Source organism: Helobdella robusta (assembly GCF_000326865.2).
Source record: "Helobdella robusta unplaced genomic scaffold HELROscaffold_18, whole genome shotgun sequence".
Taxonomy (NCBI): Eukaryota; Metazoa; Annelida; class Clitellata; order Rhynchobdellida; family Glossiphoniidae; genus Helobdella; species Helobdella robusta.
The window spans coordinates 2,516,106-2,529,967 of NW_008703981.1; the positions used below are offsets into that span (position 1 = coordinate 2,516,106).

Sequence of the window (13,862 nt, forward strand, 5' to 3'; positions counted from 1 at the left end):
AAATCAAAACATCAAAAGTTGGATGCACACACACACACACACGCACGCACACACACACACACACACACATACGTACGCACATACAGTGTTGTACACTCGAATCAAAAGCGTATGTCGTGTCATAAAAAGCATCGGAGTGCTCATACTTCCCGCGTGAACTCACGCATACAAAAGCAAACATTGTACATAGGTGTGTACATACGCATGTATATACACGTATGTATGCATGTATGTGTATATGTTTGTATTTATGTATGCCTATGTGTATGTGCATATGTATGTATGTATGTACGTATACAAATACGGAGTTAGGACATGTTATGTCTCGGCTCTCAGACAACAGGCGAACATTAAAGAAAACTTCTCAGTACTTAAATTATAAGGAACCTTACAAAGTCGGGAGAGATAAAAATGAAATCTTAGAAAGTAGAACAGTTATACTCTTTGGAGTGTTTTCAGGTCGGGAACTAACTGTCAAAGGGCATATTCAGCACATTTTCAACAAATTGGCTCACTCAATGGGCATAATTAATGAAATAAAATTTCTCCTTCCAAAAAATATTTGAATCTCCTTTATAATGCTATTTGCAGACCTTACATAGATTATTATAACGTTGTGTGGGCTGGAGCGTGTCCCTCAACTGCAAATTCAATAAAAATTCAGATGAAGCGAGCAGTATGGGATATAACGCTATCTAATCTAAACAACTCACCCACACGAATCAACTTTTCTTCTCAACTAATAATCTAAATTTTGATCAGATCGGTAAATATTTTACAGCCATTTTCGTCTCTAAGCAACATTCCAAGAAACTTCTTCGAATATTTTAAAAGAGCCAACAGCCCCAGACGTGTCACTCACTTACCTAATAGCCAACAATTTGAGAACTAATCTGCTGCATTTTCATGTTGTCGGTAGAGGACCAAGGATTGGGAATGACATTTTAAGAAACGATTTTTCATACAATGAAACATCACTTCAAAAAAAATTAAATTGTTTTTGTTAAACTTTAATGGCAGAAGAAATCTGTAAAAAAAAGAGAGATACTGTTTAATTTAATTCAACTTTCTCATTATTATCCTGGCTTCATTTTTTTTAGGAGTAAATAAAAGATCGTATCGTATCGTATGTATGCATGTATGTATGTATATATGTATGTATGTATGTATGCGTGTATGTATGTATGTATGTGTACAGTTCCTTTCCTGGCATCAAAGGCCATATTAAAATCATCAACAGTGTCAATGTTGACAGCCGTATAAAAACATCAAAAGCATCGTCATCACCTTCGTCATCATCTACGTCATCATCATCGTCCAAATCAACGAATACATCAACAACAAAACACACACCTCTAGACCAACAATATACATGTATGTTGTTGATCAAGGTAAGATATAACATTGCGTTGAAGATCATAATACGTTGTTGTTATTGTTGATGCAGATGTTGTTGTTGTTGTTTGTTTTTCGCGTTATTTTGGCAAAGTTTTTGTTTTATGTGGATGTTGTTGTTGTTGTTATAAACCGCAGATTATGACGATGACGCAGACGATGGCGTAGACGATGATGATTTATTTTTATAACTTTTCTTATGGATAAAAGCGGAGAACATTTCAAAGTTGTTGAAGTTGCCACTCGCCCAGATTGAGATTGATGATGGTTTTGTTGACGTTGTAGCCGCTACTGCTCTTGTTGTTGTCGTTGATGTTTGATGTTTTGTAGTAGTAGTAGTATTAGTATTAGTAGTATTAGTATTAGTAGTAGTAGTAGTTGTTGTTGTTGTTGTAGTAGTAGTTGTAGTAGTAGTTGTAGTAGTAGTAGTAGTAGTAGTAGTAGTTGTAGTAGTAGTAGTAGTAGATGTAGTAGCAGTTACAGAACTAACACTGGTTGTTGTAGTTATTTTGTTATTGTTGTTGCTGTTGATGTTGCTGTTGTTGTTAGTAATGTATTTATTGTTATTCTTATTGTTTTATTATTATTGTTGCTATTATTCCGAAAAAATAATTTTTTTCTATTATTTCTCGATACCCTCCCTAAGCGTTAAAAATAAACAAGCATCCTAGACGATATTAAATTAATCAATCTTTCAATTATATATATTTATTATTATTATTTTCATTATTATTTTATTATTATTATTATTATTATTATTATTATTATTAGCCTAATCCTAATAACGATTCGATATACTATACCTTTTCTTCCTTTGTAATAAATGCATTAATTTTGGAACATTCACATTGCAAACGCGATCCAGATATATATATATACATACATATATACACATATACATATATATACATACATATACATATATATATATACATATATATATATATATATACTTATATATACATACATATACATATATACAAGTATAGCATACACTATGTTATATACTGGACATACCCAAGCAAAAACAGTATTATATAGTTGATACATTATATGAACAGAAATCAGAGAGAGAGAGAAAAGCATGCAAGAAGCAAGAAAAAAAGAAATAAAGGAGAAATAAATAGAGTAAGAGAGAAAGAGAAAAAGAGAGAAAAAGAGAAAGAGAGAGAGAGAGAGAGAGAGAGATTTCATCCATGTTTTCATCACTCCACCCATATTGAATAAGTTGAATCAGTTAATATTATTTCATCTTTTATAGATCTTCTCATTATTTGGACGGAACGATTCATTGAGTTGCATTTGTTTTTCGTGGTAGAATGTAGAAACCATAGAGTTTTACTGCCTGTAGTATTTGGTACGAACCATTACTTCATATGTATGATAGAAACTATAAAATTTTATTTAGCAATACTTCTTAGTTTTAGTTTTTATTTCAATCCAGGTATAAATTCTAGATTATAACTTGTATAATTTCTGTGTTTTGGCTTATATAACTTTATAGCTTTTTCATTTTTTCATTCAGTCACTCAGTTAATTCACTCATTCCATTTATTCATTCCATTACTGTTTCGTTCTTTCATTCAAATAATTCATTCATTTATTCAAAACGAACTTACAGCCATCAATTCACGCCTTTCTCACTCGATCAATCAGCCAATCATTTTATATTCATTTTTTTTATATAAAATTTTTTTTCTTCCCCCAATCACACAATCGATCAATCGTTCAATTATAAGTGCAATGCTAAATAAAACTTCACTCTACATATTTTTCTGCTACTTACTATAGCGTGTAGCTAAGATTTGTGTGTGTGTATGTGTGTGTATGTGTGTGTATGCGTGTGTATGTATGTGTATAAAATGTATATGTATATATATATAGCCCCATATTAATTTTTAAACCTCTTGATTCTTCAATTTTTATCGTGAATGATGTTCAATTTGTAAATTTTGTTAATTTTATTTTTCCTTCGTTCCGCTGTATTTCGTGGTATATTTTGGTATGCTTTCATACTTTTTTAGATTTGGAAACATATTCATTCATTTATTTCTATTTTTTGCTCCCGTCTGTCCATCTTTCTTCATGAATGTTAAATAAGGCTGATCGAACTCTTCAGAACATAAGCAATTTTTTGTATACAAATATACAAACGCGTTTTGTAGTTTGTATAATTTTGGTATGTACATACAAAAGTTGTAGCAGTCTGGGGTTTTTTTATCTTTGTATGTTCAAACATACATGCATACAAACAAACAAGCAAACAAACAAACAAACAAACGATATATATATATATATATATATATACAAACATACATACAAACAAACATACAAGCTTACTTTTCCATTGCAGCTCAGTTTTATTTTTCAGCTTTTTTACTTATCTAGTTTTTTTTATTATTGTTTCTGAATTTGAATAATTTGATTATTATTATTTTTATTTTTATTTTTCTTATTCAGGACACTTAATTCTGTTTTTTATAATTTAAATTTTTAATCAATTTTCTCGCTCCACAAATCCTAATAGTAATTATTGGCTGTATGGGTGTATGTTTTTTTTTGTTCGTATGTATGTGCATGTATGTATGTATGTGTGTGTGTTTGTATGTGTGTTTGTATGTATGTATGTATGTGTGTGTTTGTATTTATGTTTCAATTTTTGTCATAGGTGAATAATAGTTTATAAGTACAGTACAACTGCTTGTATATTAATAAGGGTTTTTCTATGCACACAATTCGTTGGTGTGAATGTTGGTGTGAATGTTTGTATATATGCGTGTATGTGTGTGAATGTATGTGTACGCGTTTGAATGTATGTGTACGCTTATATATAGCTGGGTGTTTGTGTATCATCAATCATGAATAAGACGCAAAAAGTAGCCCAATTGCATCTTTTTATATTTGTTATATGATTGTTTGCAGTCATAACAGTGTTTTCATGTATGTATGTATGTATGTGAGTATGTATGTATGTATGTTTGTCTGTATGTGTCTGTGTGTGTGTGTGTGTGTGTACACTGTGTAGTGTGAACACACGTTTGTATGAGCAGTGCTGTATACCGTTGTACGTTGTGTGTACGTACAAGCATCTTGGTATGTGTGTACATACATGTTTATACGTTATGTGAATGTTGATTTTTGCGTTTGTGTATGCGTTTGTATACGTACTTCGCATGCATTTGAGTATATATGTTTGTACACTCTTCTATATATCTGCTTATACATTTGAAACTTTGTAAGAAGTGTATTCTTTTGTATGTGTGCGTATATCCATGTTTTCTTGTACATGTTTGTGTGTACCTTTGCATACGTGTGCACATACGCGCAATTATGTGTGCGTATTCTTGGGTAATCATGCGTACTTTCACATGTATTTTGCAGGCATGGTGCTGCATGTAAATTGTCGTTTAGCTCCTCTTTGCGAATGTTGAACCGCTGTGTAAATGTAGGACTACTGAGATGCTGGACTGAGAATATTAAGGCCAATAATAATAAAAATAGAAATACGGAGAAGAAATTACAATTATTGAGTCATAATTAAGTTATAATTGAGAAAGACAAAGAATGGAATGGTAGAGAATTTGTTCTAGCTATACCAATACACGGACTCCCTAACAGCGATATAAAACCAAATTTTTAATTATATTTTTATGAAATTTTATTTATTTTTTGGTAGCAAAGAACAATTAACTAAAGGTAACAACAAGATAATAAAAATAACATTAAAGCTCTCTTTATCTCTTTTGCTTTTGTAACGTTCGTGTGCCTGTATGTGTGTGTGTGTATGTATGTATGTGTGTATGTGTGTGTATGTGTGTTTGAGCGCATATTTGTATGTTTGTAGAAAAAAAATTTGAACACCAGTGTAGAAATGCTAAAAAACGTGAATCTAATCCATCAATTTATTAATACGTATTCTTCGTCCGTTCATTCATTCATTCATAAATTCTTTCACTCATTCATTTATATCTTGGCCTGAAACAACTTTAAAAAATTTTTCGTATTCTTCGTCCGTTCATTCATTCATTCATAAATACTTTCACTCATTCATTTATATCTTGGCCTGAAACAACTTTAAAAAATTCTTCGTATTCTTCGTCCGTTCATTCATTCATTCATAAATTCTTTCACTCATTCATTTATATCTTGGCCTGAAACAACTTTAAAAAATTACCAATAGCTCAACCAAAGCAGAACATCGCCCACTCAGCAATCAATCGTTCATCTCTTCTGCTTCTTGAGGGCCGCCCCCAGCCATCCTGCGCCATCTTCAGCCTCCTCCTCTTCGACGTCGTCGTCATCATCCGTTCCTTCCGCTCTCTCGTCATCATTCTCTTCCTCATCGAGGTCGTCATCGTCATCCTCCTCTCCTTGCTTTAGCTGTTTGTAGCGCCTAATTAACAGAGACTCTCCATTCTCCCTCCTTTTCTTGCGCCCCGGACTTGGGCACTTGCGTTTGCAGCAGGGGTACATGAGGGCGAACATCAGGAACCAGCTGGCCGCCACCATCCCGCTCGACCAGAACGCCATCTTTCGGCCATACCGCTGATATATCAACCCGGATACGATGCAACCGACACCGAAACCGATTCTTCTCATCATCTTCAGAGCCGATTCTATGCTCATCGTGCTAGCGAGAGCTGAATGCGAATTTTTATTTTTCAACTTTCTTTGATGCAAGAATATCGGCTGGTCGTGTGCCGCCGCTACAACTAACGCCCCACCGACCACATTGCTGCTTTCGACCGCTAGTGCAAGCAGTGGTTGGTTGAAGAATCCGTAAAACGCAAGACGAGCTCCGGTTAATAACAAACCAATTAAAATGCAGATGATGTGACCCGATTTTCTTGATAGCCAATCACCGAAGAACGTGCAAACCAGGTCACCGGCTGCGGCCAATCCGATTGTGGCGCCTGTAAAAATTAAAGTTTCATTGATAATAACATGTATTTATAATTACATTTCAATTTTGTTTTAATTTTAAAAATCAAAAATCAAAAACATTGAAAATGAAAAACGAGACGAACCAATAAATAATTCAGACCCGTCTTTAATGAACTCATGCATGAACCAGGGGACGAAAAGAACCAAAACACCACCACAAAAACCAACAATCAGAACTGTCACGGCTGACAGCACACTTCTCCCCTCTAAACCAATCAGCTTCAAGCCCTTGCACACACTCTCCCACTTATTAATCACGTGACTACGACGACGCCTTCGATGTCTACTTCCGGTCGACTTTTCCCCATCCTCCTGGATAGCATCCGGCACGGGAATGGGATAAAATACACAGAGAAGCAAGGATAGGATGTGGATAAGGAAGAAAGTCCAAAAATGGAAAAGGATCCTACTAAGGTTGAGTGGAGGGACGTGGCATGGCAGGTGGTCGATCAGGAGCACAACAAACCAGGGAAAGGATACCGCCGCCAGGGCTGACCAGCAACTGTTTATTTTGGGGGTATGATTATTATTATTATTATTATTATTGTTGTTGTTGTTGTTGCTATTTATTATTATTATTATTATTATATTTACGTATGTCTTAGAAACACACAACAAAACCCACGCCAATTAAAACTACTTGCATAGCTAAAACTACATCTTTCCCCAAACATAATACAAAACTAACTCACTTAAACTACATACATAACATACATAGCTTAAACATATATATATATATATATATATATATATATATATATATATATATATACACACATATGGAAACAAACAAACAAACACATATATACATACATACATACACACACATACATACATACACACATACATACATACATACACAAACATACATACATACACACACACATACATACATACATACAAACAAACAAACACACCTTGTAGTTTTTCTTCTAGTCAATACCTGATTAGAGGATTGCAAAAAATCAACGTACAACTCGCTAGATAAGGTTTTGACTGGTGATGAGAACAGTTCGCAGACGATAATTAATATTAACATGGCGCCAAATATTTGGTCTCTTATATATTCTAGTTTATCAGTTGGAAGCGATGAAGAAGACGACGACGAAAGTGTTGACAATGTCGTTGATGAAATTGATAGCGAGGTGGATGAGAATGACAGCAAGGTGGATGAGAATGACGTATTTATTGATGATGAGGAAGAGAAAGAGGAAGAGGAAATAGATGATGACGACGTAGAAGTTTCGTTTGGTGGTGATGTTGGTGAAGCCGATGATATGGATGATGACGATGACGATAATGATGATGATGACAACGACGATGGTGATGATAATGATGGTGGGGGTATTGATTTTTTCCCGCCAATAAAGACAGACGATTTGAGAGGAGTTTTTCCATCAGGGTTTTTAAAATTATTAATCCTATTATCGGCGTAGAAGTCGTTAACTCCCTCATCTATTTCCGCACCATCGTTATTATAACCATCCATTTTGCTTTTGTTGTTGTTGTTGTTGTTGCTGCTGTTGCTGCTGCTGCTGCTGTTGTTGTTGTTGCTGTTGTTGTTGTTGTTTCCGCTATTTTCATTATTAGATTCACGCCAATTGACCGATCTTTTTTGATTGAACTGTTGTGAATTTCCTGCCTCATTAATATTGTTATCATTATTTTCATTACCACTACTACTACTGCTACTACTACTACTGCTGCTGCTGCTGCTGCTGCTGTTGTTGCTACTGCTGCTACTACTACTGCTATGTTTACTATGACCACCACCATCATCTCTCACATTTTTATCTGTACGTTGTTGCACCACAAACACGCTGGTAGTAGTAGTATCAATACTAAAATTTCTAGTATTGGTAGTACCAACATTAACATTGCTAATCAATGTTGACCCATTAACTGACCCATTTATCGAACCATTTACATATAACGACGTGTAGTTAAACCCTTCCAAGCCGCCATCGTCACTAACGTTTTTCTTCGATGCGTTATTCTCGCTAATTCCCCAATCAGTTTTATTGAAATTATTGTAGGAGATACAGAATTTTTCTGATTTCTCTTTGTCCAAAGATGGCAGTAGTACCATTATCAGGTGGGAGAACATGAGCACCGTCAGTGAAAATATCAATATGCATTTAGATCTCTTGGCAGTCGTTGCTACACAAAGATTCCAAAAGACGTTGGATAGCCCGGATGTGATTGCCTTCACTCCCAATAAAAGTCCTGTCTGTAGCGGAGTGAGTCCCAGGTAGAGGAAGTAGTAGGATAGGAATGGGATTAAGCAGGACTGGCCGGCCGAGTAGAAGAAACTGAAGGCATTTGCCACGAATATTCCTCTGTAGACCTTCACAGTCGTCATTTTTTCGTTATTATTGCGATAAAAATTCCTTCTAGAAATTTACTCTTGATTTTGATTGTTAGAAATTAATTCAAAAATTTGTCTCCATCATTTTAGATGAAATGTACGTACGTGCATCTAGATAATCATTATAACGTACACACACACGCACGCACACATACATGCGTTTTTTAATATGAATATTGTAGAGGCAGGCTATATCGATCAATGATACATCTTCTACAACTATTGATACATCAGTTTGAAACAAATGTGACGAAGAAAAACTTGATTTAAATCATTTATATAATAAAACAAATTATTTTAATTATTTTAAAAGTCACTTTAGTATAATAATGTTAATAATAGTTTAATTATTAATAGAATTTAAATTTAAAATCCAAAGAATCCAAAATGTGTGCAGATGTAGAAGCAAACTGCTAAACTCTGCAGATAGTGAGTCATCGATTGTGAACACCTGTTCACCCATTTGTTCGTTCTGTTCATCACAGGTGTTCATCTAAGTAAAAGTGAACTTCAATATTAATTATATATTTATTAATTGTTGAAGTAACGATGCGAATTTGGTCCGTGTATTATGTTTTGAAAGTAAATTTATATGTTTTAAAATTATTTATGGATTGATTTTCTAGCATATTTCTTCGTCTCATCCATCTGGTGCTTGATTTAGAAATGTTATATAGATGACACCGTGACGTCATTTTCAACCGGTTCGTCGGTCGGTCAGCCGGTCAGTCGGTCGGTCCTTAGTCGGTCCTCGGTCAACCGGATGGTCGGTTCATTCATTGGTCACTTACTCACTCACTCACTCAATCACTCAATCACTCACTCAATCACAAAAACCAAATAACTGCTTGAAACATATTTTGATCAGAAAAAAAAACTAACAAAAACATAGGCAAAAATGATTGCGATGATGGTGAAGATGATGAGGATGAATGAACGAATCAGTTGAATGAAGAAATGGACAAACGTACGAACAAACGAACGAACGAACGAACGAATGATTAATGTATGCATTAATGGACGAACGAACGAATGTATGATTAATGAATGAATGGACGAACGAATGAATGATTAATGAATGAATTAATGGACGAACGAATGAATGAATGATATAACAACAAATAGCAAACAATTCATCATAATTCATCTGCATTTCAATTATTATATAACCTATATGTATTGCATGTTAAGGTCCATAATACTAACTTGCAGACAACGCCTTGAAGGTTTACGCATGATATCTATGACTATCATGTGCCAGGTCAACAATTTTTATCAATTAGCGATGTTTTTATGAATTTTGAGTTATTATTTCAATTTCAAAATAAAAAATTGGAAATATATCAAATTTATTTTTTATTTAAATAATTGATTATATTATTAACATTGAATGAATTCTTAGTTTTATTCGCATGTTGTCGCTTTGTCAACTTCGAAATCGAGTGAACCAGTGTATTTTTGTTTCAATTTCAATCCATTGCATGTTGTTTCTATAGATCAATCAATCTTTCATTCATTCCTTCATTCATTCTTTCATTATGTCATTCATCCGTTTGGTCGCTTGTTCGTTCATTCATTCGTTCAATCGATCGATCAATAATTCATTTCATTCATTTATTCAGTCATTCTTTTATTTCTTCATTCTTTCTTAACTGTCCTTCATTCATTTATTCAAAATGAATGAATGAATGAACAAACGAACGAACGAACGAACGAACTATGGAATAATATATATCCAGGTACTTGCAACATACAAAACAAATATATATATATATATATATATATATATATATATATATATATATATATATATATATATATATATATATATATTACAATATTCTATAAATTCTATAAATTCTACCGAATGTTTGGCGTTAATATGTTTGTAGTATCAATTTTTTTCAAAAATTGAAAAAACGAACTACAAACATATTTAACGCCAAACATTCGGTAGAATTTATAGAATATTGTAAAAATTATGGTCTATTACCAACATGTATATATATGTATATATATATATATATACATACATACATACATATACAACATACTTTTATATATATACCATATTGATGATCATCTATGCAGCCATGCACGTAACCATGTATCTAACATAGATATATATCTATGGTATCTAAGCGACAAGTATGTTTTCGTTTGTTGTCAATCATTTTTTTTGTCTTTTCTCCCTCTCTCTCTCTCTCTCTCTCTCTCTCTCTCTCTCTCTATCTCTTTCTTTCTTGCTCTGTCTCTCTCTCTCTCTCTCTCTCTCTCTCTCTCTCTCTTGATCTAGTTTGGTTTTCTCTCTCATTTTTTCTCTCTCCTTCTTCATCTATCTCCCTCTCTCTCTTTCACTATCTCTCTTAAATTTTACAGCTTCAATTATTTTTCTTTCCATTGTTCCGACAAGTGGTGCAGGTAGATTTTGAGTTTGTTTGTGTCGTTACGTGCGCGTGTATGCGTGTGTGTGTGTGTGTATGTGTATGTGTGTGTGTATGAGTGTGTGTGTGTGTGTATGAGTGTGTGTATGTGATGTGTGTGTGTGTGTGTACGTGTGTTGGTTTTTTTTCAGTTCCTTTCAGAACAGAGAATTAGAATTGTAAGGAGTTTCTTAATAATTTCCACGTTGGCTTACTACCTGACGACATGCCTTCCTAGTTTTCAGTTTTCCATTAATAATAAAATGACTAATTAATAATAATACTAACTAGTTGTAATAAAAATAAGTAGTAATAAATAGCAGTAAGTATTATTAAGTAGTAATAATACTAATGTAAGTAATGTTAATAATAATAATAATGATGATGACAACAAAGGCTTTTGAATGTTGTGGATTGAAGGTATAAAACTGAATGCATTGTAATTAAGAAGACCTAATTTTTTTAGATTATGTAAAGCCAAAATGAAATAATATACTACTACTACTACTATTAATAATAATAATAATAATAATAATAATAATAATAATAAGAATGATAGTTATAATAATAATACTAATTAATGTCATTGCTATTGTTGTGATGGACTTGTTGAAAACGCATGTTAAAGTAACGTTCGCTATTATTTACTAATGATTATTGTGTTTAATGATAGTATTGTTAATACTGCTGCCACTACTGCTACTACTGCTGCTGCTGCTGCTACTACTACTACTGATAATAATAATAATAAAAATGATATTATTTCTGACCTTACTACAAGAGGTTTGTTAGCTATCCTAATTAACATTCAACCTGACCTTCCTAATAAAATGAGCAACAATAGCAATAACAACAACAATGATAACAACGACAACAATAATAATAATAATTACAACAACATTTACAACATTAATAACAAAGTCGACAATAGCAACTTAGCTAACAACCACAACAACAACAACAACAACAACTATATAAATAGCAACATCAATTATGACAACATCTACGCTGACGACATTAATGACAACAACAACAACGTCAGCAACAACAACAACAATAATAATAATAACGACACCAACAACAAAGATGATGATGACAACGACGACGATGGCGACAACGCTGTAATAGCAGAATGCACCTATGAAGGATTGAGAACCGCCCTATTTCTCCTCTCCATATTCTTCATGTTTCTCTTCTATCTCTTCTGCCAGCTGGGCGGCGGTCTTCAATTCATCAAAAAAAAAATCAAAAGAAAATTCGCCAAACCGACAAAATCGAGTCGGAATTCGACGTCGGTGAAGTCGAATACTATCAATTACATCCCTGCCAGCGACAAAAAGCATAAACTAGATAACAATGATAATGATGAAAATAAAAATGGCGACGATGATGATGATTCGAACGTGGAGACATCGTTTAACTGTGCCAAAGCCTTACTGGAGAAGAAGAAATGGAAGAAAATAAAGAAGGAGGACATTGTCAATGGGAGAGTTGTGACAAGAAGCAATCGCCACCACCATCATCATCAGCAGCAGCAGCAACATCATCATCAGCAACGGCGTTCCATATTCAGAGGTTATAGTAGTAGTCGTAGTGGTGATGGTAGTGGTAGCAAAGGGATATCTGCAGTCGTTAGACAGACTTCGAGGCCTTTTATATCGACTGCGGTTGGAAGAAAATATTGAACTGCTGCCGATTCATATCTGTGCGTGAAGGTGTACCAGTATTTAAGTGATTGCACGTATGTATATATATATATTTGTGTGTGTGTGTTTGTGTGTGTGTGTGTGTGTGTGTGTGTGTGTGTGCGTAGAGCTGCTGTGTCTGTTTTCAAAGTTTACATCTATTGCTTAGTTGATTGGTTAAAATTATTAGCGAAAATGAATATGTGTGTGTGTGAAAGTGTGTGCACATGTGTATACATACATACATGAATAAATAACATCAAAAGAAAAAAGATTTTATCCTCTTAAAATAAAATTTTAGCCATCGCTCAAACGAAATGACGTCATAAATAAAACCAAAGAAAAATAAATGTAACTGAATAAAACAAAATAAACAAATGAACTAATATATGTAAACAAACCCAAACTCCTTATCAACAGACATTTCTGTTAATATTCTTTGAAATTTTTAAATTCTTAAGCAAAACAACAACATTAACCAACTGATAAATTGTTTTTTATTCATTACTGAAGTTTAATCACCACCTTCATTAACATTGCCTAATTAGTCTTCAGCTAATAACTGACTCTAATAGCTTAATTAAATTTTAAATTTTAACATCAAAATACTCCTAACGGATTATTACATATAGAAAAAAAGAAAGAAAGAGAGAGAGAGAGAGAGAGAGAGAAAGAGAGAGATGGTGGAGATGATATTTTTGGTGACAATAGCCATAAGCATGGGTGCAATAATGAATATGATAATTATCGGAATAATGATGGCCATGGGGAAGATGGTGATGGAAAAGAGGGTGAAGATCATTTCCATGGTTGTGCTCGTCTGGTCTGTAGTATCATTATCAGGTGGTCATTTGTAATCACGTGATTATCATCTTCCTGATCATCGTTTGCAGTCACTTGATTATCATTATCATTTTTTAAGCTCTCTCCATTGTGATTATACTTATTAGATTGAAATTTTTTCGTGTTACTCTTTATTAAATTCTCTCTTCCTCTCTCCCTCACTTTCTCTGTCTCTCTTTCTCTCTCTCTCTCTCTCTCTCTCTC

At 33.6% G+C, this 13,862-nt stretch overlaps 3 protein-coding genes across 3 annotated transcripts in view; 2 read left to right on the top strand and 1 right to left on the bottom strand.

Moving 5' to 3' along the window:
• Window positions 1–5,616: 5,616 nt before the first annotated feature.
• Window positions 5,617–8,701, bottom strand: HELRODRAFT_170651 (hypothetical protein; the record flags this gene model as incomplete). The annotated part of the gene is made up of 3 exons (XM_009016451.1): window positions 5,617–6,308; window positions 6,423–6,841; window positions 7,257–8,701. The coding sequence occupies 3 exons, from the start codon at window positions 8,699–8,701 to the stop codon at window positions 5,617–5,619; spliced, it is 2,556 nt and encodes an 851-aa protein (XP_009014699.1).
• A 3,259-nt stretch (window positions 8,702–11,960) lies between these two features.
• Window positions 11,961–12,815, top strand: HELRODRAFT_170652 (hypothetical protein; the record flags this gene model as incomplete). Its single annotated transcript, XM_009016452.1, has 1 exon — window positions 11,961–12,815. One exon carries the CDS (start codon window positions 11,961–11,963, stop codon window positions 12,813–12,815), a length of 855 nt encoding a protein of 284 aa, XP_009014700.1.
• A 680-nt stretch (window positions 12,816–13,495) lies between these two features.
• The window catches only part of HELRODRAFT_170653 (hypothetical protein), a gene marked incomplete at both ends in the record, with an annotated part of 1,796 nt that continues 1,429 nt past the window's right edge, over window positions 13,496–13,862 (top strand). The window contains one exon of the mRNA XM_009016453.1: window positions 13,496–13,638. Within this exon, the coding sequence (XP_009014701.1) occupies window positions 13,496–13,638 (143 nt within the window). The remainder of the gene's footprint in view (window positions 13,639–13,862) is intronic.